The 25,785-nt window shown below is 41.3% G+C and overlaps 1 protein-coding gene across 6 annotated transcripts in view; it reads right to left on the bottom strand.

Annotated features, from left to right (window-relative positions):
- The window catches only part of MAP3K5 (mitogen-activated protein kinase kinase kinase 5), a 91,140-nt gene that overhangs the window by 45,403 nt on the left and 19,952 nt on the right, over positions 1–25,785 (bottom strand). For all 6 annotated transcript variants that reach the window (XR_014546641.1, XR_014546642.1, XR_014546643.1 and 3 more), the window contains exons 2-7: positions 19,818–19,957; positions 16,936–16,959; positions 11,743–11,936; positions 9,729–9,897; positions 6,772–6,878; positions 1,848–2,018 (exon numbers count right to left, since the gene is read on the bottom strand). Coding sequence is in view for 2 of the 6 variants with exons in the window: in XM_083607595.1 (XP_083463721.1) it covers positions 1,848–2,018; positions 6,772–6,878; positions 9,729–9,897; positions 11,743–11,936; positions 16,936–16,959; positions 19,818–19,957 (805 nt within the window). In the remaining 4 variants the exon portion in view is untranslated. The remainder of the gene's footprint in view (positions 1–1,847; positions 2,019–6,771; positions 6,879–9,728; positions 9,898–11,742; positions 11,937–16,935; positions 16,960–19,817; positions 19,958–25,785) is intronic.

Below are 25,785 nucleotides of genomic sequence, written 5' to 3' on the forward strand. Positions count from 1 at the left end.
CCATGGTTTGGTGCTACACATGCATGAGCACATGCCCTCTCCTCCTCCTCCTCCCGCCACATGGCCAGGAGAAGGACGTCACCAGCAGTTATTTTCAGTTTCCACTAATCTTGTATTTGTTTGGGGACCAGGGATCATGGTTTATCACAAACCCTGGCCAGTTTCAAAAGAAGCCAAAAAAGATATTATGAAGATAGTTTGTTTAGTTAACCAGGGAGGCGGGTGGCGCTGTGGTCTAAACCACTGAGCCTCTTGGGCTTGCCGATCAGAAGGTTGGTGGTTCGAATCCGCACAATGGGGTGAGTTCCTGTTGCTCTGTCCCAGCTCCTGCCAACTTAGCAGTTTGAAAGCACACCACTGCAAGTAGAGGAATAGGTACCACTGTGATGGGAAGGTAAATGGCATTTCCATGCACTCTGGTTTCCGTCACGGTGTTCCGCTGTGCCAGAAGTGGTTTAGTCATGCTGGCCACATGACCCAGAAAGCTGCCTGTGGACAAACGCTGGCTCCCTCAGTCTGAAAGCGAGATGAGCACCGCAACCGCATAGTTGCCTTTGACTGGACTTAACTGTCCAGGGGTCCTTTACCTTTACCTTAGTTAACCAGAGGTTGTGAAGCACCATAGTATCTTATCTGCATGTAACAACTAACTGAGATAGAGATTTCCAGGTGCGTGGAAGGAAAGAGGAAGCCCAAGACTTTTGCTTGGGCTTGTTTCAGTTTGTACATGTAGTGCTAAAATCATGGTTTAGCATTATGTACAAATGCAGCTGGCAAGTAAAAGCCCTTCAAGGTGACAGACTTTATTTCCAGTCACAGTCTCACAATTTATTTAAAATTAATAAAAATTGAATAGCTTTTTATATCTGGCTTTAAGAAGAATCTGTCTAGAGTTTTCTTTAGTGTGTGACAGAATCTCCTTTAAAAATGCATATGGCAACAATACAAAATATACTGTAATACATTAAATGCTAAAGCCAAACCTTTATATCACTACAGCACATAAAATGTCTGCCCAGCACAATAATAAAAACTCAATGTAAACAAAATAAAACTGCACCAGCATGTCAGCCTTGTTACACCATGTATACAAGGAACTAAACATTCAGTATACAAAGTCAATTTAATGATTTAACAGCTCTAAACATTTTTAGCAGAACTCCTAGTACTATGCTGGAAGCTTGTTGCTAACAAGTCACTCTCTTCAACTTCTAATATCTGTCCTCCTTTAACCCTCTTCTCTCTCTCTGCTACAGGCTGCTGCTTTTTGGTTATGCCTGCTTGGCTATAGTCATCTACTGGAAACTGGCACAAGCTGAACCCAACCAGCTGACAGCTTTGGGCCCACACCCAGACTAGCTAGAGACTTGTTAGCCAAGCTAACAAGAGGAAGAAAACCATCTTGCCTGATTTACCCTGTCAGCATTATAGCAGCAACGTGTCTGAGAAAACTCTGACAGCTAATAATTAACTTGTCATCGCTGTGTTGATATTAATAGAAAGTCTATCACCTAGCAGCGTTCACTCTTGTCCTCAGCTTGGAAACAAGCAGATCATGAGAGAAGATAGGAAGATAAGCCACATGGACTCATCGAGCACGCTTCAATGGGCAATAAAAAATAAGGAAACAAAACTTCTGGCAGTGGAAGAGTTGGCCCCTATCCTCCAACATCAACTGTGAAGTTGCCCAGTCTAACTGGAATCATATTTATTCACTAGATTATTAATTAATTTTATGTAGCCATGAGTTTGTAGAAATAGAAAAAATGGAGCCCATTTCCAACTCCTATTGTCAGCTGGAGTGTTTTTGTTAAAATTATGTGGACATGTAACATGGTGCTACTTACCATAAGGTGCCTTGGTCTCTACTTTCTGTATCTGTAAATCCAGAATCCAGAAAGATATCTTTGTAGATCCGTCCCACAAGGCAGTACATATCAGAAGGTACTTGACTCTCATGTTCCACTAGAGGTATCATAATATCTAGAGCTTTCTGTCTGTCTCCAGGAAGATTTCGCCTGGGTTTTTTTAATATAAAAAAAAGAATACAAAAATTTGAATTTGTCATAGTTCTCTGTTGTCCTGATATATGAACACTTTACGTTCTTTCGGCATGGCTAGAATTTGAATAGAGCTGGGGGGGCAAGGCAGGGAGAAAAGATAGCTGTCTCATTAAATTGAATGAAAATAACCACCTCCTTTTGCTCTTCACAGAAAATTATATTGTAGGCATCTGGCAGTATGACATAATGCATATGAAACATGGAACATTTTAGTAAACTCTCTGTTCAGATATTACAGAATAGTTTCTCTTTGCAGTATGATTTTCATCTGGAGTTTTAACATAATGGGTTGCAATAAAGGTAGCAACAGGAAATGGATCTCATAATCTGTCACAGTCAGTTGAGGCTTTTTGACTTAAAAAAATAGTTTGTTGCTCTCAAGTAGGAAATCTAAAAATAAAACTACTTGCTGATTGGTCAGTGCAGGGAGAATCCATTCTTGCACTGACCACTTTTTGAAGGTCTTCCCATTCCATGTTCTCACGATCATCAGAAACATTCATTCCTTGGCTGACCTCAAATTAATGCAAGTTTCTTTGAGATGCAGAATTGCTTCTAATGCAACCGATTCCAGCATACAGCATTTCCAAGTAGGAAAAAGCACACAAACAAGCCATCGACTCTCAAATACAGATTTCTTTTGCTGCTTGTACAGTGTGTTTATATGCTAAAAAAATAATCCCATGTACAATTGTCACACATAGTAATCTAGACCTTGTTTGTATAGCTGTTCTACACAGAAGCTATACGTGCAGGAAATTAGTCACATTTGAAGCATCCCTGGGTAAGCAGCCCTCTCCATATTTCCCTAGCAACACAATGAAGGAGGCATTCAAGAGTGCCTTTCTATGCTTTGCAGCTTTGTAAAATAATGAACAAATAAAGAATGCCCAAAGAGGCAAAATCACCAAATTAATTAGATTTTCTCCACATCATTCCAACTATATTTTATCTCTGTTTTGTCCTCAACTTTCCATCTAGAAAGCTGACTGATAATTGAAATTTAACATGGCTATAAGGGGCTAAAGATTCACTTAATACAGAGTCCATTTCATGTCACATATGTTATGTAACCATTTTGTAAAATGCTGATTAAGTGGTGGCAACATTTGCTCCAGATTTTTGCAGTGTAATTTTTCTCACCTGCTTACTTCCCGGTTGCCACTTTGCTCTCTGCTTATCAAACATGCAAGGCACAAGTCCCAAAACTGGATATGACACTTTGTTCCAAGTGGATTTGCTCTGAGCAGTAGACTCACATGATTCTGCTTCCACCCCATTATTTGCCAAAGGAATAATGCATTGTTTCAAGGTGAAACATTAGAAGAACGAGCCTCACTCCTACCTCAAGTTGCCTAAAGTATTTTACAATTTACCGTTATGAGATATTCAGAATTTAAACTGGTACCCACACACTTTCCGTTCTTCAAGATTACAACAAAGGTGAACTTTCTGTACATTTCTTTATGATGATGATAAGTTTAGACATATTGTGCCATAACTACAACTATCACAAGGCCTGTGAAAGCTATCATGGCTCACAGATTACAGTTAGAACTTCCTTAGAATGCGAACACATTACTAGTCAAGAGAAAAGAGATTGCCAAGTATCATTTCAGTTGACCCTGGGAACTGGCCTATCCACTTCCACTGTGTCATCTTTGCTTGCCCAGTAACACACACACAACTCATCCTATTCCATACCCCACTTCAAAACAACCTTCTTCCATTAAATCTTTTCTGCCCCTTTTCAGTTGAACCTTCACCAACCTGGTGCCCTCCAGATGTTTTGGCCTACAAGTCCCATTAGCCTCTGCTCACAAGTCACTAAGTTGACAAAGGCAGCTCAAATGCAAGCTTTGTCCTCCTTATAACCATTCAAAGCCAGGAAATGTTCAATTTCCCTTTTTAAAATAATATTTTAAAAAACCAAATAGTTGCCCCTGCATATTCTTATGCAGGGACAGAATGCCTTGTATATTCTATGCTGTTGCTAGATAGCTAAAGGAATTCCTGAGGAAGGCCAAATTTGTCCAGGTGCAGAGCTTCCAAATCAGATAAGAAAGAAAGCCAAAGTTCAGAGCCCCATCAGTTGCCCTCTGCTTCTTGTTATCTGCTGCCACTTCCTAACAGAAGCTGTTTTGTCCCACCTATTTCCCAAGCCACCACAGATATCACTGTGTGAAATAAACTGGCAGCTGCCAGAAGACAGTGGCGGCATTGCAAATGGAGTATTGGCTGCACTGTAGCCCAACATTTTGCTGCCCAGTTCTGAGCTTGCCCAATAACTTCTCTGCAGGGTTATGCTAGGGCATATAACCATAGCAGCTTCTATGTTATATATGGCAGAAGGCTTCAAATCCTGGTCCAACGAGCTTCCCCAAATGTAACTGAAATCAGTGTCAGGTCCCACTACAATGCAGATCAAAAGAAACTGGAGGAGAGAGGGAGGGACCAGGGTCAGGTGAGGTCTAACTTATTCCAGGAAATATAAGTAGGGGTGTGGGGGGTGTAGGGGAAGCATTATTTCTAATGGTAGCAATCAACATAAAGAACAAGAATCATAGACTATTGAATTATGTAGCAGAGCAGTGAATTAGGGCTTACATTGTGCTTTATTTTGTGATCCAGATAAGACATTTCATATATGCACATCACCAGATGTCTTGCAAACAAGAGATGGTCTAAACATTGCATTTGTCACAAGGATGCTAGCCTCTAGTGACAATATTTATTTACCTAAAATATTTATATGCTTCCCTTCATTTTACAAAATTTGCAAGGTGAATAAAACAACAACTCCCAAGACTGTTTCACAACAATAATAAAAAAACAGTATCATGCACAGTAGAATGCAACATTAAAACAAAACCCAACAAATACAAGCATAAACGCAGCAGAATCAGTAAAAAAAACAACCCTGAGTTTAAACCAGCTTCAACGACATGCTGGAAGGTCTGGGTAAATCATTGCCTGGTGTCAGAAGGACATCAGATTCAGTGCCAAGTGAGCCTCATGGGAAAGGCATTCCACCTCCACACGGGACAACTGAGGGCACAGCACACAACAGTCACCACCAGCTCAGCTTCAGAAGAGTGGAAGGACTCAAGGAAGGGTCATTGATGAGGATTGTAAAGTTTGGTCAGCTCAGGTGGGGAAAAACAGTCTTTTAGAGGTGTCTGGGTCCTAAGCTGTTTTGAGCTTTTAAAAGCAACAGAACCTTTGACTGTGCTTGGTGACTGAATAGCAGCAAGTGTTCTCATTTTTCAAAACAACTATTTCCCACAGCCATTCCCAATTAATAGTCAAGCACCTCTGTTTTGAACTGAAGTTTCTGAAATGTTTTCAGACGAAACCTCACATACTTCCGTCTAATTTGGAGGTTACTAGGAAATGGAGACCGGTAGCCAGGTATTCTCTCCCTCCAAGGGGAATCATTGCTGATCCAAAGGCAAAAGAACGGGGAGGCACCAATTTGAGCTATAAAAGTAGATGCAAGCCAAAAAGTGCAGGAAAAATAGTTTTCAATGTAGAGACATTCCAACAAATGTTTTGCATCAGACATGCTGTGAACAAACTGGCTCTTCCTCAGAGGGTTCATTTTAGTTATAACTGGAGAACTTGCCTTAGCTGGTAAAAGGTACTGTATTGCATAGATGCCAATTGGTCTCCAGTAACAAAACTGGGTGTTTCAGCTCTCCAAAACCTTTTGAGGGAATGCATCCAGAACAAGTTGAACACCACTGCACAGGTCACACAATTCATCAACAAAACCTCTGTCTTGACTGGACTAAGCTTCATTTTTTGGCCCATAAACTATCCCAGACAGATATAGCCAGGTATCAAAAACTCCACACCAGAATAGATATGACTTAGCTAAATTGTTTAGCACAATTCATTATGTAAATTAAGACCTTCAAGTCATAAGCATTCCAGTTTCCACCAGGGAACACCATTGATGTAGATATCTAGGCTAGCTCTAACTGCCTCCATCTCAGGTGCAATGAAACCTTAATGATATTTGATTACTGATGGCTCAGATCATAAATACGGTAAGTCACCAAGTGACTAACATACTAAAGAGGCAACACAGAGATTTCATTTCTCTTAGCAATTCTACAGGCCCTACTGCGCCCTGCCATGCCCCCAGTTTGCCTCATGCACAATTTAGAGAACCACAACTCAAAATTTTAGTCTACCATTCTAGTCCTAAGAGAGTATTCATACAGGCTAATTCTTTCAGCCACAGAGAAGACATGCTGTATTCTTGCAAGGGCACAAGGCCCTCTTACAATTACATGCCTACAGTACATTGTGCACATGTACGTCAGTGTGCATGCTGCACATCATGTCTGACCAGAATTGTGCTGATTTGTACTTTATGCTTTTGAGTATGTTTCATGGATTGTTCAATCAACAATCGTCTCTTCATGTTTTCTGTTTGATCAAACTGCTTTCATAATCATGAGCAGAAAGTAAAGTTAAATACCGATTTTCACACAGATGGAAAGCCAAATCTAACTCCCAGGGTGTGAAGGAAGAATAAGAAGAAGTAAAGAAGGCAGGGAAATGCAGAAAGAGACATATGACTCAAACAAGAAGTTCCACTGAAAAAGCTGAGAAAAGCTTCAAGCTTTTGTAGAAGGAACATTTAAGGAAATGACTTATATGAAACCAACAAAATTTCATTAGGAAGGAAAGCTCTTACCTGTTCAGTGCAAATGCATAATGAAACTTCACGTGATGATGCAAAGCCAAGTCAAAGGTTGGAAGTTTTTCTAATGTCTCTACCAGCTTCACAATAGAATCATAATCCTTCCAAGAAACAGAATGAAAGGATTTATTTAAGTCATTATAGCAAAAAAGAGTAATAGCAAAAAATAAGAGTAAACTTTCCTGGGGCACTTCTGACATGACAAAACGATTTAACAGTTGCACCTGAAGAGGCACAAGTTAAAGTGGACACTATAATCATAATGTTCTTCATTATCTAATGAAAGAGCTTTTACTCAACCATCCTTTTTCTGCTTCCATTCAACTGCCACCAACTTACTTCTGAGCAGACATGTATAAAATTGCACTGTTCATTTTAAAAACACTAATTTAAGCCTGATGTCCCCAATGCAGCACCTACCAAGGCAACTTGCCCACCCAACAAAATGAGGGTTTGGGGGAGGGTTGCCGCCCTTTTAGTCTGTGTTATATTGGTTGGTAGATCTCGATGCCTTTTTCTGTGTTTGTGGGCTGGTTCTGAACATCACCAGTTTTTCTTTTGTGAAATGCATATTCTGTGGTGCCAGAATTCCAAATGTGCCCCTGAACTGAAAAAAATAATGGGCTGCAGGTGGTGATTGAATTAAGCATAATTAAGCCATATTTCTTTTTCATAGGAAAAGGGACTATTAATAGCAAATAACAAATGAGGTAAAATGAATAATTAAAGCTTTCTCTACACACAGGAATAGAAACTGACACAGGTATAATTAAGAAAGGTTATTCAAAGGGCAATTAACATAGGCTAGTTATCACCAATCCCCCCACCTGTATTTATCAGGAAGTAATAAAAACAGACTGAATTTACAAGGAGGAAATGTTTCAGTTAAAAGGCACAAGAGCCTTTGAAAAGCTTCAATAATGCCTTGCATCTCCAAAGTAGACAGGCTGTTGCTTTACTGCAAAAAAATGAAACAAAATAAAATGCACCTCAAGTCTAAAAAACATTAGATGCTAACAGAAAACACTGAAATGCAACAGGCTGACAATGATGCTGTCTGGATGCCCCATAAAAAATGAATGAAGGATGTCAATGTGGGTTCATGTGAAAGCAGCCTAAGAAACCAAGAAAATATAATGTGCAGTTCCTGGGCACATAGCTATATAATCATTCCAGAGCTCTCACTTGAACAGCAGCTCCTCCTGTCATACCGGAAGTGGATTTCTATATAAAGTTTTGTTGGGCACAGGAAGCAGAACAAGGACTGTTTGAGCAGAAGCACTACCATAGGCTGTTAGGATTCCATAGACGGATTTTAAAATAGTTTTCATTTAGAATGATGCAAGGAGATACAAGTGAGCTCTCCTGTCTCACCCTCCTCCAAATAGGGGTTTTTAAGCACCATCACAGGAGCATGTGAACAAGTACATGAAGGACCATAGCTCTGTTGCAGAACACTCACTTTACATACAGAAGGTCCCAGCGTCTCCAGATAGGGCTGGGAATATTCCTGGTTTGAAGCCCTGAAGAGCTACTGCCAGTCAATGGGGGCAATATGGAGCAAGGCAGTATAAAGCAGCTTTCTATGTTGCACTGGGACTCCTGCAGCTTAATCTGACAGTAGTTCCTTGCATACTATCAGATGGCACTTCTGTAGAGTTAACCCTAGAAAAGTGATTTCCCCCCCCCCATCCACTTTGTGAAGTGCTATAGCAAGAAAGGGGATCTAAGTCAGTATGAGAGAGCTTCCTATGTTGCACTGGGACTCCTTCAGCTTGCACTAAAAGTCCCAGCATAGGCATGGAATTTTGTCACATAATTTCTTTATAACCCAGCTACCAAACTTAACACAGTGTTCTCCAATATGCATAATATAATAGACTTTTTTAAAAAGGAATTCAGAATCCTAGCCATTATACACCCACTCCTTTCCACAAACCTAGGCATAGATGTACACAAAGTTGTCATGGCAACAAAGTTCTGTTTTTAAATCTGGCAACTGCATGAGTGCTTTCACTCTGCAGTGAGACATAAGTGCCAGTGAGCCATTTGTCCATAGCTCCCCGCATGCGTCACCATGCTCTTTTCACTGGAAGCAGCAGCTGACCCAGATCCATTTACTGGTCAAGCATTTGCTTTGAGAATTTCCTGAAATGGGTGCCTGCAGCAGATATTAATTCCCTCTATTTCTGATGTTCAGGGGTGTGTGCCACTCACTGCTCATGTAGCCAAAACCCGTGTTCTGGAGCAGAGGTGTGGAACCCAAGGGCCACATTCCCTTCTGTGCAAGCTTCTGAGGGCCACATGCCCAATGGTAGGTGGGCTGAGAGACAAAAGTGGGTAGGCAAGCTAATGCAAAGTTTACTTTTGTGTGGTAGGCATTACCAAGGTTGTAGGACACATTTCAACCATGAAAAATTACCAGGGATTGGAAACAAGGCCACTGAGGGAGGGTGGCCTGGGAAGTTGTAAGGGCAGATAAGAGAGGCCTGGAGGAATAAGGTTCTCCACTGCTGCTCTAGAGGGAAGTATTAGCAGGCTCAGGAAACCTACAAAGGTTTTACCTTATTTATTTGTTAAACATATATCTCCCCCACCCCACCAGGAATGCAAACGTCCAAATGATAAATCAATACAGACTTACAGTAGGAGAAAAACACCTTTTGGCAGGGGAACCTTAATGGGGGCAAGCCTCCTCTGAAATAAGGGCCTTGTGTGTTTAGTTAGCCACGGAAAGCTGACTGACCAGGGGTGTGTGGAAAACTGGCTGGGAGGTGGAACTCAAACGAAATATCTGTGGAAGAAGGCGCATCTGACTTCTAGGAACAGTGAACAGGAGCACTCCACAGAGTATGATTTTGTTATAATGGATTAAATATGTTAGTAGTGAGAAGAAATATGTCGGTGGAATAATAGGAGCAATACATTCAAATTAAACAATAGGAGCCTACCTGAATATCTCTGTAAGACAACAACAAGTTTATCACAATGTCAGCAGACAGAAGCTCAATGTTATCCACCCGTTGTCGTATCCTGGCCAGTTCTGCGGCTAGTTCTTTTCCTGTGTATAAGTTACGTGCTTTTCGGATATCATTAAGAATTGACTCCCTGAAGTATTGACTAGAATGGAAAAGAAAAAGAAAAAAATAGAATGGAAAAGAAAACTATCAATTTAAGCCTGAATATTTAAGGACAGCTACTTGACTACCTAATTCTACAGTAGACACAATGATGAAGTACGAATGTGGGGCTTTCATTTCAACTGCTACTGGAGACTATAACTGGCAGTAAGAGAACCAGGAAGACGAATCAAGGTAATGAAAGGTGATGTCAAGAATGATAGGAGTTATAACCACTGCAGGGACAAAGATTCCCCAACCCTGCAATAAAGAGCTGCATATATGGAATGAATGCAAGAAACTGCAAGCTGATCACTTCTGTAATGCAGCCATATAACATGCATCCCTTTAAATTCAGAAGAACACAAACTATTTGCAAATCATGGGATGCATGAACAGAAGTCACATCCCATGTTTCATATACATAGTTCAGCATGGTAAGGGATGTTGGAAGCTGGGAGAGAGTTGTGCACTTCTTTTTCTTGTAGAGACCAAGGCTCTTCTGGGGCAACTTCTCATTTTCAGTGGGAGGGGTACAAAAAGAAGTAGTGTCTCTCTCCCCCTCCCAGACCTAGTGATGTTAAATTCTTGAGAATAATCTTTTGGAGAATATTCTCGATTAATGAGAATATTAGAGAAATTTCATTTAAAATAAGAGAATATACATTTTAATGCATTGAAAATGATATAATTAGTTAATATACATGTTTATTCATGGGTAAACTTGTTCAGATGGCAACCAAAAATTGTACAGATACTTTTATTCAATGGGGCAATGCAGTGAATTCACATTCTTTGATTTTTTTGCACCAAACTTGAAACGGATTGTATAGGCCTAGGTACTTTAAGTGTATAAAGCATTAAAGCTACTTTCTGTAAAAACCAAACCAAACCAAACAAAACAAAAGAAAACAAAACACTGTGTGCCCAAGGATGCAGAATTGCTAAGAATCAGGTCACACCAAAATAGAAAAAAGGCTATTACATATAGTTGAAATACATACAAATTCAAGTGTTCATCAAATTAAATAGCATTTTTAAAACTAAAAAAAAAATAATTTTTCTGTAGCTCACATTTCAGAACTGCCAATAGTGAATGACACAATGCCCAGTAATGTAACTGGTTCAAAAAAATCATTATTCATTACTTATATCAGCAATATCACAGCTTGACTTATTATTTACTAGATTTTAAAAATGTAAGTTATAAAACTGGTTCTTACATTAGAATTTACAGTTTGTGGAGAATATTCTCCGGAGAATTTTCTAGCAGAAAATTCACCTCACATCACTTCCCAGACCCACCTTTTACTTTTCAGGTACTCCCTTCAGCTTCTTGAGCTTTTGAAGAAGGCGAGGTAGGATTGTGGGTTCTTTCTAGTTTCAGTGATATCACAGCTGGGGTGCATTGGCCTTGCTAGCAAGCAGCTTAACCAGGAACAACGTCACCCCACCCAGGTCACTCCCAATACAAAGAATGCTCCTACGCACAAGGTTGCACCTGACAAAGTTGTTCCATTTGCATAAACACTTGTGCAATAAAACATCCCCACCATCTCCTGCCCATGCAAACACCACAAATTTGTTCTGGGACTCTCCCCAACCCTAAAGTAGAATGGTGGGAAGTGTGTGGGGATGGAAGAAGAGTAAGAGGAAGGGCAATTGGACAAGCAGAAGTCATTGATTGAATGGGACAACTTCAGTGTACAACCTAAGAACACACAGATCATCATCCCTTGGATGCTACTACCATATGCTATACTTGTCTCACTGATGTTCTTCCCCCTCTTGAAAGGGTTTCGCATGTGAATTTGGCAGAAGATTGCATTATGGTGAGGATCCTTACCTTGAGCTGGCTTGTGCCACCTTCAAAAGCTGAATGAAACGGTCAACCAAAGGTAAACATATTGGCCCGAGCAGAAGTTCAAAGCTGGGCTGCATCAGCTCAGTTAGTCCTTTCATAAAACTGCTGTCACAACAGTAGACTTTGTTATGGGGAGTTATCATATATGGTACAAATATGTAGTTGCCAGTGCACATCTGCAGGAGAAATAAAAATATACACTCTGTATGAATTACGGCATGAGAATGCTTTATTAAAGCTAAACCATTGGACCCATTGAAATCAATGGACTTGAATAACATGTCAATTTATTTCAAAAAGTCTGATCTGAGTATGACTTAGTTAGCTATAACCCAGTGCAACCTATGTTCAATGCTTTTCTGTTTATTACAGCAATCCCTTGGGGGGGTTATCTGTCAAGGACCACATGCCAGTTGCAGTCAGGGCAAAAGCTAGCAGCTAGTGGGGCAAAGCCCAAAGAGGGCAGTGCACAGCCCTTTCTCTTTCTTTCTTTCTTTCTTTCTTTCTTTCTTTCTTTCTTTCCATCATCTTTATTTTATCTCTCTGTGTGTTTCTGTCCAGCTGGGAGGGGAGACAGGTTGGCTGAGAGCTGAGGGTCTCATAACATTAGACCAAAGGTTGCAGATGGCTCACATTTGCTTTAAAACAATTCAGGTTTGGGTTTGTAAGTAGTTAAAAAAAAAAAAAAAGGATATTGTTTGCAAGCTCAGTGGTACACTGAATGATTACTATTTAACTTACTATTATTTCACATTTCCACACATGTGGATCTGCAAGGCCGCCCGGACAACAACAGAGCAATAAAACATTGCTAACCCAACAGCAAAAGCAAAACTAACCACAAGGATCACAAAGAGATCAACAAAACTGCTTTGAGGTGGGGGCTTGTTTGTTTCTTATAATCAAGCAATATATAAACTGTATGAAATAAGCAAATAATTTCATTGGAACAGTTACCGTATTTTTCTGTGTATAAGGCTAGGTTTTTAAACCAAAAAATTTGGTTTAAAATTGGGGCTCGTTGTATACATGGGTAGTGCTGAAGGGTGTTTTCTTAATTTCTTAATTTGGAGTCCCCCAAAACAGGGGGCGTCTTATACATGGGGGAAGAAGAATATCCCGCTTTATCACTACCCTAAGGAGTCTCAAAGCGGCTATCTCCTTTCCCTTTCTCCCCCACATAAGGAGTCTTATACATGGAAAAATATGGTATGTTTTTAATAGTTCTCTCCTCCCTAGTAACGATGAAGCTCAATGTACCTCCCTCAGGAGGGAATTTCTCAATCAACTTACAACTACTCAAACAGCCCTACCTTGTATCACCCATGACACTTCAGATAGCAAGCAAGGTGGGCTTCTAATGACTGAGTGAAGAAGTAGGTCCACGTGGTAGGTTATTTACAATGGATGTTAATGCCATGTTCAGGTGTTTTGAGTATTCAGGCAAACCTCTGTATCTATGAATTGGGGGCAGGACAGGTACTGATGCAAGCACTGCCCTCAACCTTCCTATGTCCTCAATTCCTAACCATCTCTATGTTGTGTGTGGAAGGCCTATAGGGGCTTCTACTCAAAGAAGCCCTCTGCACACCTTCATATAACAAAGGGAAGGCCAGGAACTGAGGGGGACATGGGGTGGGGCTTGCATGTGCCCCTCTGTGTGCCTCTACACTGTGAGCTTTCACATTTTAGAAATTATGGTTAAAACTTCATTTTGGTGTCAGAGAGCTCAAGCAGAGTAAGATCAGTTTCTTAGTATATCTACGGTGGTGTCCTTATCAGCGTTATACTGCTGTAGGGAATGTTACAGGGAAATCTCAGAAGATATCTAGTTTCTGGTACTGAAATACGAACAACCCTAAGGAGAACTTATAGCAAAAGACTGGAATTACAAAGTCCTATTTCCTTAAGCCACACTGGGACTTATTTCCAAATAAACAAGCTAGCAGTTGTATTATCTATATTCCCTCTCTGTGCAATAATCACAACTCCTCTTGGCTATAAAGATCCTGCCAGCTCTGGAGAAGCTATGACACGTTCATTATTGAGCCTGTCACCACTACACCACGACAAGGTGGTAATCTCACAGCATTCATAATTGCGTCATCCAGTACTTATGCTTGGTTAGTGTGATAGCGAAATTGCCAATATTATTGTGGTGATGAGTCGGTGATGAATCAGTTCTCTTTTCTACAGCCCTTGCTGTGTCTCTTTCAGAGACCATCCATAATAACTGTATTGCGTAAGACTTATTGTTGAAAGTACTTCTCTGCAGGGTTTTCCTTTCAAACAGTTGTAACAGATGGCAAAATTTAGAGCATGCTATTAAGCCCATTTCTCACATAATTTTCAGCAATCAAGTCAATATGTGCTAATATTGTGATTAATACAAATATACAGCAGAGTGTCCACTTTTACAAGGAGAAAAATAGACAGATTGCTATCTAACTTGCTATCTAATAGGGATAAGACCAACACACATTTGCAGGATATTGAAATGTTGACAAACTTTCTCATCTTTCATTAGTGGAGCAATTCTCACAATTGTTTTGAGTGTGATAAGCTTGGGGTGAGGAATCTCGCCTACACTTGTATTTCATATAGCCCTCTGGATCCCCTTCCAACCATTAGCTCTTCATCAGGGAGTTGCTAAGAGGGTTAAGAGCTTTGATGTGGTGAAATTACAAATATCTGCTGCACGAAAATCAAAACAGAAGGGGGACAGTCCTAAGCAGACTTGCGTTTCTTGCAAATATGAAAACAGCAGTCCATACATTATGCAATTTCATGCATGCAATATTCAGGATGTGATTGCATTTTGAAGTTTGAGGCTTCAAATAACTGCAATGCTTGCAGTTCAGCTGTGTGCTGACCTTATTTGCAGCCTTCTGCTGGGATCGCTGAGTCCTTGCTGCCTTTTGCACAGTCATGATAAAGGCTGCTGAAGAGCTTTTTAAAAATTTAAACTACAAACCTTGTTTTTTTATTTAAAAAAAAACTCTCAAGGAGGTGAAACCTGAGTGGAATTACTAAGAATTAAAACATGACTTTGTTTCCACAGGAAATCGCTCTTGGTGTATGTGTTTTAAAGGTGCATGATTGCATGTCTAAAATGTGACCCTTGAATAGCTTTCCACTAGGGCAGGGGTGTCCAACAGGTCAATCGGGATTGACAGGTTGATTCCCGGGAGGTTCCGGTCAATCATGGGCTCCTTTTACTTTGTGTTGGCATAAGAGCATCCTGCCCCAGCCCCTCGGCCCGGCCTCCATTTTCGCATGATCAGTGGAACAATCTGTGAGGCAGATTGTTTCCTTAGCGATCTTTTGGTGAGCAACTTTTCCCCTTACCCCTTTACTCAATGTTGACATTTTCCTCCTCCCTAAAAAAAAGCTCAACAACTTTGACCTGATCCCCTGAAAAACAGCATGTTGTGCATATCTATTGTAACACGAATGGGGAACCTATGCTCTTCTAGCTTTTGTTGAACTCCAACTACCATCATCCCTGGGAGTGATGGGACTTGGAGATCAGCAACATATGAATATGGCAGGTTACTCTACTTTGCATTATAGAGATTTATGACAGGTGTCCAGAGGATACCAGTTTAACCTGTTCATGTGAGATAGAGCATATTAAGGTGTCAACAGCACAAAACACTTCAATATCGAAAGACATATCTGCATAATGGAAACATCCAGAAGCCTCCTGCATCTTGTTTCTAAAATATAATCTCTTTGAAACACATTTCCGGTTCCTGATGTAGCCACAAAATATATAGAATAAAAACAAAAATATCCTATCCATCTTCCCTACTGTTCCTCCTTTGCATGATTGCAGCTGTCTATAAAGTGCTTTGGGAATGCACTCACCCAATGAGTCCCGCCAGTCAAAGTCTTGTGGAAGGACTGCTACTCACACAACGGGACTCCCCTCCCTTTCTCCCCAATACTGGCTAGGTGAGGGGGTTGAGAGATCCCCCTGAACATCACACAAGGGGAGGAGAAGGAGGACTGTTCCAACTGACAAACGGAACAGTTTAGATAATTGTGATGCCAACCAAAGCAGAAAACCCACAAGGCCAGCTTCCTTCCTCCTAATAAGTTCCAACAGTTTGAGGCAAATATGAAAGAAAACCATATTCAGCTGACAAATGGTTATTCTGAAAAGCTGAGGAACAAGTGTTTCCCTGTTGTTGTTGTTTGTTTGTTTGATAAAATTTATACACCACTTGATTGTAAAAACAAGAAACCCCAAAGTAGTTTACAGAAAGGTGAAACAATAAAAGTTAACGACCATGCTTACAAACATACAGATTAAAATATTAAAACTGATTAAAATTGTCATTGCTATAACCCGCTTTTCACCACTCTTCTCATTGAAAGCAGAACCACTCTCCACAATCCTATATGGTTTTGTGCTTTATTTTAAAGCAGCCTGCGAGCAATTCTTCTGCCACGTCCCCAAATTAACTTGACTTTCCACATTCTGCTCCAACAACAAATTGCTGAATCCTAAAAAGACTCAAGACAAGCCTTAGGCTAGGTGAGCAGTCAACAGTTGTATAGTTAGAGGTCCACCTCTGAATCTCAGAAGTTGAGGGACAAATGGCAACAACCTGCTTGTGGCTTCCTGGAAGCATCTGATGTTTGGATTACAACCATAAGAAACCAAATGCTAGACTATGAGCCTCTAGTCTGATCATGAGAGCTTTCCTTGTGTCATGAGGATGTTGTCTGGGAATTGTGGGCTAAATGCAGTTTATCAGTCCTGGGCATTTGTAAAAGCAGGAAGCTTATCTATCTGTACAGTTTCCAAAAGCAGGAAAAGGAAAGCAACTTGCTTAAAATCAAGCCAAAGGGAAGAAATAAGAGTAGGAATGGGAGAAGGGAATGCATGGGGGTAAGAATCAAGGAAGTTTGCTTGTGTGAAGGGAGAAGAGACAAATTGTAGAAAACCTGGTAAAGACAATGTGAAATGGTAAACATGGCACTAGCAACAGGTTAATTAATGCGATTTCTAGTATTTGCTGCTGGAAATTCAGGCATTTTGACCTGAGTAACAGAGATATATGGAATAGGTGTATCAGAGAAAACTGAGTGGCATACTTTTAAACCTTCAGCTAAGTCGCAGGGCAATTCATACCACAATTTACTATTTTTGAAAAACATACTTACATTATTCTTCTGGCAAATAATTTCCTATAAAGAAAAAAAGATAGATATCAATTGTATAAATTGCAGATGATAACTAATACAGAACTTGCCCTTGGAATTTTGCATTTATTTTATGGGATTCCATTGCCTAGGGAGAAATTCCCTTTGTAATGAATGCAAGAGATACAGATACAGTTACTGAACCTTCTCTTGTGCCTTTAACAGCGGCCTGGACCACAGAGATTAAAAAGTGACACTTTCCCTAACATGAAGATAAAAGGGACAGGAAAAGATTCACCATTCTGTTTTATGGACTGGTGGTGACTTGAAGGCAGGCTTTTTCGACGTTAGCACCAGTGTCAGAAATATGAGAGCCCAATCTGTACTGGCATTCCACTGTTTTTTGAAGGCACACCTGTTTACAAAGGCATTCTCTTGACCTAGTCTCCTGCTTTAACTGCCGTGCTGTTTTCATGGAATGGTCTTACTCTACGTTTTAAATGCTGTACATTTTAACCATGTTAAATGTAATGTAATTTTATGTAATTTTATAAACCATTCAGAAGCCTTTTTTGGCATTAAGTAGTAGATCGATTGCTCAATCTGATTAATAATGCTACATGTCAGACTGTTGCTGAAGGTGCAGGAGTAAGGAATTGTGGCAACCTTAGATACAAAACTGGGCAAATGTTACCAGTTCCTGTTAGCAAGATAGTAGTTGAATTTGCAACAATATGCCAGCCAAGGTTATTTGTTAATAAATCCATTGCAATGTCCATTCTGAAGATTTGCGCCGGCACAGCTACTTGACAACTATTTTTATCCAATATATTAAATACTAGTTGCTATTATTGGGAAACTCATATTCATCAGTTATCATTATGCATATCTTGCTGTGCTGTCAGTTGCCATGGACACGCCTTTGAATTGACTGCAAGGAAGGACTTAAAAACATCCAGATGCTCCACACTATTTCTGAATGGCACAATAAAAGGGATGCAAGGAAACCACAGGTTAGCTACATAACTTCATCTGTTCAAAAGTCCAAACAGCTTAGTATTTGTAGGCCTGAAGTAAGATAAGGTATATGCTTGTGCAGAGGGAGGAGTTGTGGTTAGAACTGATTTTGTTCACTTTTATTTAAACAGTTCTATCCCACCTACTTCCCAGACAAATCAAGACAGCTAACAAACCAAAATACAGGAGTAATATTTCAAATACAGTGGTACCTCTAGATACGAACGGGATCCGTTCCGGAGCCCCATTCGCATATAGAAGTAAACGTAACTAGCGACGGCACGTCTGTGCAAGCACACGTCGCTTTTCGCCGCTTCTGCGCATGCGTGTGACATCATTTTGAGCGTCTGTGGAAGCGGCCAAACCCGGAAGTAACGCGCTCTGTTACTTCTGGGTTGCCGAGGAGCGCAACTCAAACGTGCTCAACTCGAAGCGTATTCAACCCGAGGTATGACTGTACAGAAAAATCAACAAGAAAACCCACTCATAACAACCAACAATCCCCCTCCTCACACCCACCCACAAACACCACAGTAATAATTCCAACACAACCAAGCCCCAAAGTCCTTTTCAGAAAGTCAAATCTTTACCGGCAGCAGCCTGCTACACCTCAGAATCCCATACTGATTCAGTTCTGTGTTTGATGCTCCTATATATCACAAGGTGTATGTATGTTTACATATATTTGCATCAGCTGCTGTTTCAGTTTTGTTTTTTGCCCACAGGTTTCTGAAACAGGAAATGAGACCAGTTGTGGGGTGCGGGGAGGGGGTGGAATGGGAGAACCAGCTGTGGGGTAGTAAAAGCAGTGTCTCAGTCATTACTTCCTGCAATTCCAACAACTGAATGCCATACGCTGTCAAATTAAGTCAACTACCTGTAGTAGGGCGAATGTGGAATGCATTGTGCAGGATCAGACCCCCATGGGCTCAGATAGTACAAGCACTCTCATCACACCCAGGCTTGCCCTCCATGGTTCTATAGTTTTAATTTGCTAGGGTAGTACGATGAGGTTGATACTAGGAAAAACTCCCTAACTGTAATTACAGTGCAACAATGAATTGTTCTGCCTAGGGAAGTACTGCTATTTTCTCCCTTGAATTTACCAGCATATACTGGATGGGCATCCGTCTTGGATGCTTTAGGATATCCTGTCACAGGAATGACATACTGGGTTCCTTCCAACTCTGTGGGTATTGCTGAACTAGAGTCTCTGTGGGCTAGTTAATTTCAATTTTTTATTTGTTCTTCAACATGTCCCACCCGTCAGTTCTTGCCGCTCTGCCCTTTGAACATTTAAGGTGCAAAGAGCAACAGGGAATCAATGCGGGCAAAAAGAGCGGGACAGGTGGGTGGACAGGCGGAGAAGGAATACAAGAATTTTAAAACATTACTTTAATGCAACAGGAAAATTAGCCACGGTGGAGTGAAGTAGACGTGGAATACCTTTTGGGTGTTTACTGCGATTTCCAAAACCTCTGTTCCAGGTTTCTTTCACACTGAGCTTTGAAGCAGTTTGACAGAAAGCAAGAGTAATTGGAAAGACATTTTGTGGTTCCCTTAGCATAGTATTTTTTATTTGTAAATGACTACCCTGTGAGGTAGGCTAAGCCGAGAGGCAGTGACTGGCCCAAGGTCACCCAGTGAGCTTCATGGCCAAATAGGGATTTCCCAGGTCCTAGTCCGGCACTCTAACTACCACACCACACTGACCCTGTATGTTTGGCATCTGATTGTGTTTTCCTTTCCAGCTGTTAAGAAATCATGATGACAAATAAAACTGAGAATTGAGTAAGCATATAGACCTCAATGCAATAAGACATTTCTCTGAAATTCTCAGGTCCCCTCCCACTTCAATCTTTTCAAGCTACAAGAGCATCACTTACCTTCAATGACTGCAGAGAGTCTGCATTTGTATCACAGTAGAGGATAATATTATTGGCCATGCTGAAACTCTCTCGGACTCCCAGGTGATAGAAGAGGGAGGGCTGGCGGAAAGCATCACTCATCTCCACCACTGCAATATCTGCAAGGAAGAGTGAAAAATATTCTTGTCAATCTTAGTTTTAAAGTTCCAGCACTGCAAATATATTTTCAATTAACCTGATGGCTTTTCTCAGCAACCATCAAAGGTAGCTGCTGTCCTGGAGAACAGAAGTTGCTTTTAAAGCCAATTCCAAAACCAGTAACTAGAAAATGAACTACAGTGATGAAATGAAAAAGAACTTGCAACATTTTTTTGGCTATGGAACAACAGATCTAAGCTTTTGTTCCAAGAAGGCTGTACTTTAAGGGGAAATGGCAGAAGAGGAGGGATTTCCTCTTTGAAATAAATAAATAACTGAATCTTGAGGACTCTTCTAGTAGTGGTTCCTCATTGCAGCACTGGCAGCACATCTGGGAGCTATGCACAATTCTAATATTTTGCATTTATGGGTTCCACCTTTAAAGTGTTCTCATACAACAGGGAAGCATTATGCGGCTTTTATAACTTTCCGTTAACGGAGCCATTAGATTCCTGGCTGTTCACAGTATTTCGCTCCATGGTCTACCAGATTCCATGTAATGCTTCCACATAAAATAAAGTCAAATCATTTTTTTAAAAGTCGTTCCACATCACCTCATCTACCAAAGAACCCCGTGCATTAAAGAAGATTCTGGGACATGCCATAAGGTGTGCAGACAGTTCACATACAGAACTGGCCTGGCTTCCTGGGCATCATCCTTCCGATGCATGAAGAAAGAGTAAAACCTTAGAACGAACACTCTGTGCAATTTCACATTACAGGGAAAGATCAATGATAGAGGCAAATCATATTTCAGAAAAACTTGTCTCCCTTTGAATAACTTTCAATGAGTTTCAAAATTTACCAGAACACAGTCTGATATACCAATATACAATTTTTCCCCCTTTCCCAGAACATTTTTGTGATTGGTTACATGCAAGTTCTCATCCTGGAGAACTGAAATGTTTCTTGGATTAGAGATTTATAAATTAAACATCCTAGAACTCTGGAACCCTTTAGCCATCCTCCTCTCCTTTGGTGATCCGATAATTTACACCATCCATACAGTGTAAATTGCAAGCAATATGTAGGAGTAATATTAAATGATAAGTAGACATATTCATCACTTTAGAGTCATGATTTGTATCCTTGCTTAAAGTTTACAACTTATTTATGAAGAGCTGCTGTCAGGGCTGGAGTCAAGAGCAGGTCAGAAATCAAGAAGCAGAGTTTGGCAGGGAAGTTAACTCTTTATTAAAAGAAACAGCATACAACTCAGCAACACTTCCCAGCAAGTACTGCCCCTATGGAGCAGTGGCCAGGACTGATGGTCCCTGCCTTCAACCCCCTCTAAGGCCCCTCCTCTGCCAGATGTTTCCAAAGCAGTCTCAAACTGCTGTAGGGGTACCTTTAATCTCTGCTCCACTCTATGCACCATCCCATATGGCCTTGATACAAGGGGTGAGGGGAGCTTGTTGCGGTTTACAACACCTGGGAGACAGACTCCTGGGATTATTCTGCAGCCTCTGGGGCCCCCTCCTCTGCTTCAGCCTCTGAGTCTGAACTACTCCCTGTCACAGGCTCTCCTTGCTCACTAAATCCCATTGCCTCTTCAGCATCCAATAACTCCCTCCGCTCTTTGCCCTCTGACCTCTTGTCAGTGTCCCACCACCAATCTCCTGGCTTTGAGTCTCCCTCCTCTGGGGTGTCCCTTGGGAGTTCCCTGGCTGGTGCCTCCCACCACTCCTCGTCATCCAGCTAATCCCTCACAGTTACATAAATTTCAGGAAGCTGAATTAAATGCAAGATTCCACATCTCAAAAGCAACATACTAATCCAGAGGTATCTTTTATCAGAGAAAGTAACTATAGATCAGGGGTAGGCAACCTAAGGCCCGGGGGCTGGATGCAGCCCAATCGCCTTCTCAATCTGGCCTGCAGACGGTCTGGGAATCAGTGTGTTTTTACATGAGTAGAATGTGTCCTTTTTTGAAATAAAATAAAATATGCATCTCTGGGTATTTTGGGGGCATAGGAATTCGTTCATATTTTTTCCCCAAAATATAGTCCAGCCCACCACATGGTCTGAGGGATAGTGGACTAGCCCACAGTTGAAAAAGGTTGCTGACCCCTGCTATGGATAGTAGTCTTCCTACAGTGGTGCCCCGCAAGACGAATGCCTCGCAAGACGAAAAACCCGCTAGACGAAAGGGTTTTCCGTTTTTCGATGCGCTTCGCAAGACGAATTTCCCTATGGGCTTGCTTCGCAAGACAAAAACGTCTTGCGAGTCTTGCGATTTTTTTCGCTTCCCCCCCTTTTTCTAAGCCGCTAAGCCACTAATAGCCTTTTAGCAGCTAAGCCGCTAAGCCTTTAATAGCCGCTAAGCCGCTAATAGCGCTAATCCGCTAAGCCGCTAATAGGGTTGCTTCGCAAGACGAAAAAACCGCTAGACGAAGAGACTCGCGGAACGGATTATTTTCGTCTTGCGAGGCACCACTGTACTTCTGCCTCCACAGTAGCTTCTGAATACCAGTTGTTGAAAACTGCAGGAGGAAGAGTGTTCTTATGCTTGGGTCCTGCTTCTGGGCTTCCCATGGGTATCTGGTTGGCCACTGTGAGGACAGGATGCTGGACCAAATGGGCTACTGGCCTGATCCAGCAGGCTCTCCTTGTGTTCTTATACTACCGTATTTTTCGCTCTATAACACGCTCCCAACCATAACACGCACATAGTTTTTAGAGGAGGAAAACAAGAAAGAAAATATTCTAAACGAAACAGTGGATGTATGATTTTTGTGGTTCATGCTGTGGCCACAGACATGTGATCTGACGGTGAGTTTGGGGTAGCCCAATGCAAAAATCCTGAGGATCCATGTGGATCCGTGCTTTGTAACCACGTTTTTGCACCACTGCGGCCCCAGGCAACAGTAGGTGCGTGATTTTTTTTGGTGCAAGCTGTAGCCATGGACATGCTATGTGATCTGATGGTGAATTTGGGGTGACCCAGTGCAAAAATCCTGAGGATCCATGTGAATCTGTGCTTTGTAACCATGTTTTAAGTGGGGGGGGGGGAGGAAAAGCACTCAAGGGACAAGGAACACGCGTGGGGTGGGTGGAGAAGGATGCTGTTAATAATGCAGAAGAGGGGTATAAGAGGAGAAGGCTCTTATAAGAGGAGTGGGGAGGAGAGAGAGACAGAGAGCCTGCTTGAAAAATCTTTGCTGCTATTTAGCGAGTGGGGAGGAGAGAGAGACAGAGAGCCTGCTTGAAAAATCTTTGCTGTTATTTAGCGAGTGGGGAGGAGAGAGGGACAGAGAGCCTGCTTGCTTTAAAGGAGCCAACCGGACAGGAGCTGCTTACACTCGTGTAAGCGGCTCATCTCCTCTCCTCTCCCCGCTTTGCTCCTTTAAAGCAAGCAGGCTCTCTGTCTCTCTCTCCTCCTCACTCAGCGGCTCTTCTCCCGTTTTGCTGTTTCAAAGCGAGCCACGGAGGAGGGAAGGAAGGGGAACCATGGATCCTCTGCTCACGACTGCAGCAGATCCCCCTGCCATCCACAGGCATTCGCTCCATAACACGCACAGACATTTCCCCTTACTTTCTAGGAGGAAAAAAGTGAGTGTTATGGTGCGAAAAATACAGTATATGTATTGTATTTCTCTTTAGTAAAGGTAAAGGTACCCCTGCCCGTATGGGCCAGTCGTGTCCGACTCTAGGGTTGTGCGCTCATCTCACTTAAGAGGCCGGGAGCCAGCGCTGTCCGGAGACACTTCCGGGTCACGTGGCCAGCGTGACGAAGATGCTCTGGCGAGCCAGCACCAGCGCAGCACACGGAAACGCCGTTTACCTTCCCGCTATAAAGCGGTACCTATTTATCTACTTGCACTTAGGGGTGCTTTCGAACTGCTAGGTGGGCAGGAGCTGGGACCGAAAGATGGGAGCTCATCCCGCCACGGGGATTCGAACCGCCGACCATGCGATTGGCAAGTCCTAGGCACTGAGGTTTTACCCACAGCGCCACCCGCGTCCCTGTATTTCTCTTTACATTATAGTAATTACTTCTAAATCTACATTTGCTTTTTTCGTGATACGTGTTCTCCTTTTTGGCAAGGCATAAGTGGTCTCTCTAGCTGCACTCCTGTCAGTCTATCAGCTTCACCAGAAGTGAATTCACAAAGAACAACATTAGAAGTATCTTGGATTCTCTTGTGTGGCCACACTCACGTTACAGGACTGGTTGGTTTTAAAACAGTGAAAGGTGTTGTCTCTGGGTAGGCTACCTACCACAAACCTGTACTATCCGTTAACATTTACTGCATAAGCCTCAGTGCCGTAATTCTCCTTAGTAACATAGCTAGCTTTGTGTTATTATTAAAGCAAGCAACCTTCTGCTCCTACAGCATCATAAAAAGGCAACATAGAAGACGTGTCTTTTCTCGTGAACATGCCATCTGTCTTTCTCACCCACAACACTTCCTTCCCCTAACCATTCAGTAAATTGTGCTGATTTTTCAAAGGAAAAAAGTGGGGGAGAATCTGTAAAGAGTTTCTCAGAATCTAATAAGCAAATGGATATTTTCAGTTGTTAAAAATAGAGTAATATTTTGTTTGTTATAAAGTTATAGACACTTCTACTGATAATTCAAGAGTAGAAAGTAAAGTGTCATTAGTAACACTTGTTAGATTAAGTAATTATTTTTTAAAAAAACAACCCTCAAACATTTAATTGACTGAAGAGTGCACCCTAATAAGCAGTCAGTAGATCATTTATACCTTTTTAATACCAGGGCTTATAAAAACTGCAGATGGCACACACTAAGAGGCATCTCCCCTGTTCTCCCACATAGGATGGATCTTCTAGGATGATCTGTCACAACACATGAACACATCATTTGAAAACTATATTTCTTGCTTCTGAAATATTGGTTTTAACCATACGCAAATTTAATTAATGGGTTAATTTTAAAAACTCATATAACCTAAACTTTATGTTCATTTGTAAGCACAGCTTGTATCCACCAAGAGCCATGCATTCAGTATTGTGGGCCCAATTCTGTGGAACTGCCTCCCAACTGAGATCAGGTAGACCCTCTCCCTGTTGAACTTCACCAAGTGAAGTCCTATTTCATCAGGCATTTGAGTACGTTTTCTTATTTTTCTAGTTAGTTTTAACTGGTTTTATCTTTGTAGTGTCTTTTCAACCTGACTTTACACCATGCACAGAGTAAGGTTTTAAATTGTTGAAATATATATATATATATATATATATATATATATATATATATATATATCTAAGGTAACAGCAAGAGCCTGGAGTATAACAGTTGGTAGAGCATAAGACTCTTAATCTCAGAGTTGTGGTTCAAACCCCACATTGGGCAAAATATTCCTTCACTGCATGCTGATTATTATTTTCTGCTGCCTTTTGTAGCGTTCTGCTTTAAATGATGTATTTTTTCAATGTTAACCACCGTGGGGTTCTGTGAGAGGAAGGGGTAGGTTATAAGAAACAAGGAGACTGGCTTCATTCTGGCTTAAGGTTTTAGTCTTTTGTATAGACACTGTGAACAATTCTATGCATCTTTACTCAGAATTAAGTTACAGCGGGCCCAGTGAAGATTATTTGTAGGTAGATGTTCATGAGATAGCAGCCCACGTCTCTTAGGAGATAACACCACAATCATGAATAATACTGTGTTTTGTTTTTACAGCAGTCTTGTAAATAAAAACTCCGAGGAAGATCACATAAATTGCCTCAAGTTCTCTCAGATGAGAGGATGTACTTCACAGCTAAATAAAAAAAAATCATTAAATTATGGAACTCACTACCACAAACTGTAGTGGTACAAGA

The sequence above is a fragment of the Podarcis filfolensis genome (assembly GCF_964270895.1).
Source record: "Podarcis filfolensis genome assembly, chromosome: 3".
Classification (NCBI taxonomy): Eukaryota; Metazoa; Chordata; class Lepidosauria; order Squamata; family Lacertidae; genus Podarcis; species Podarcis filfolensis.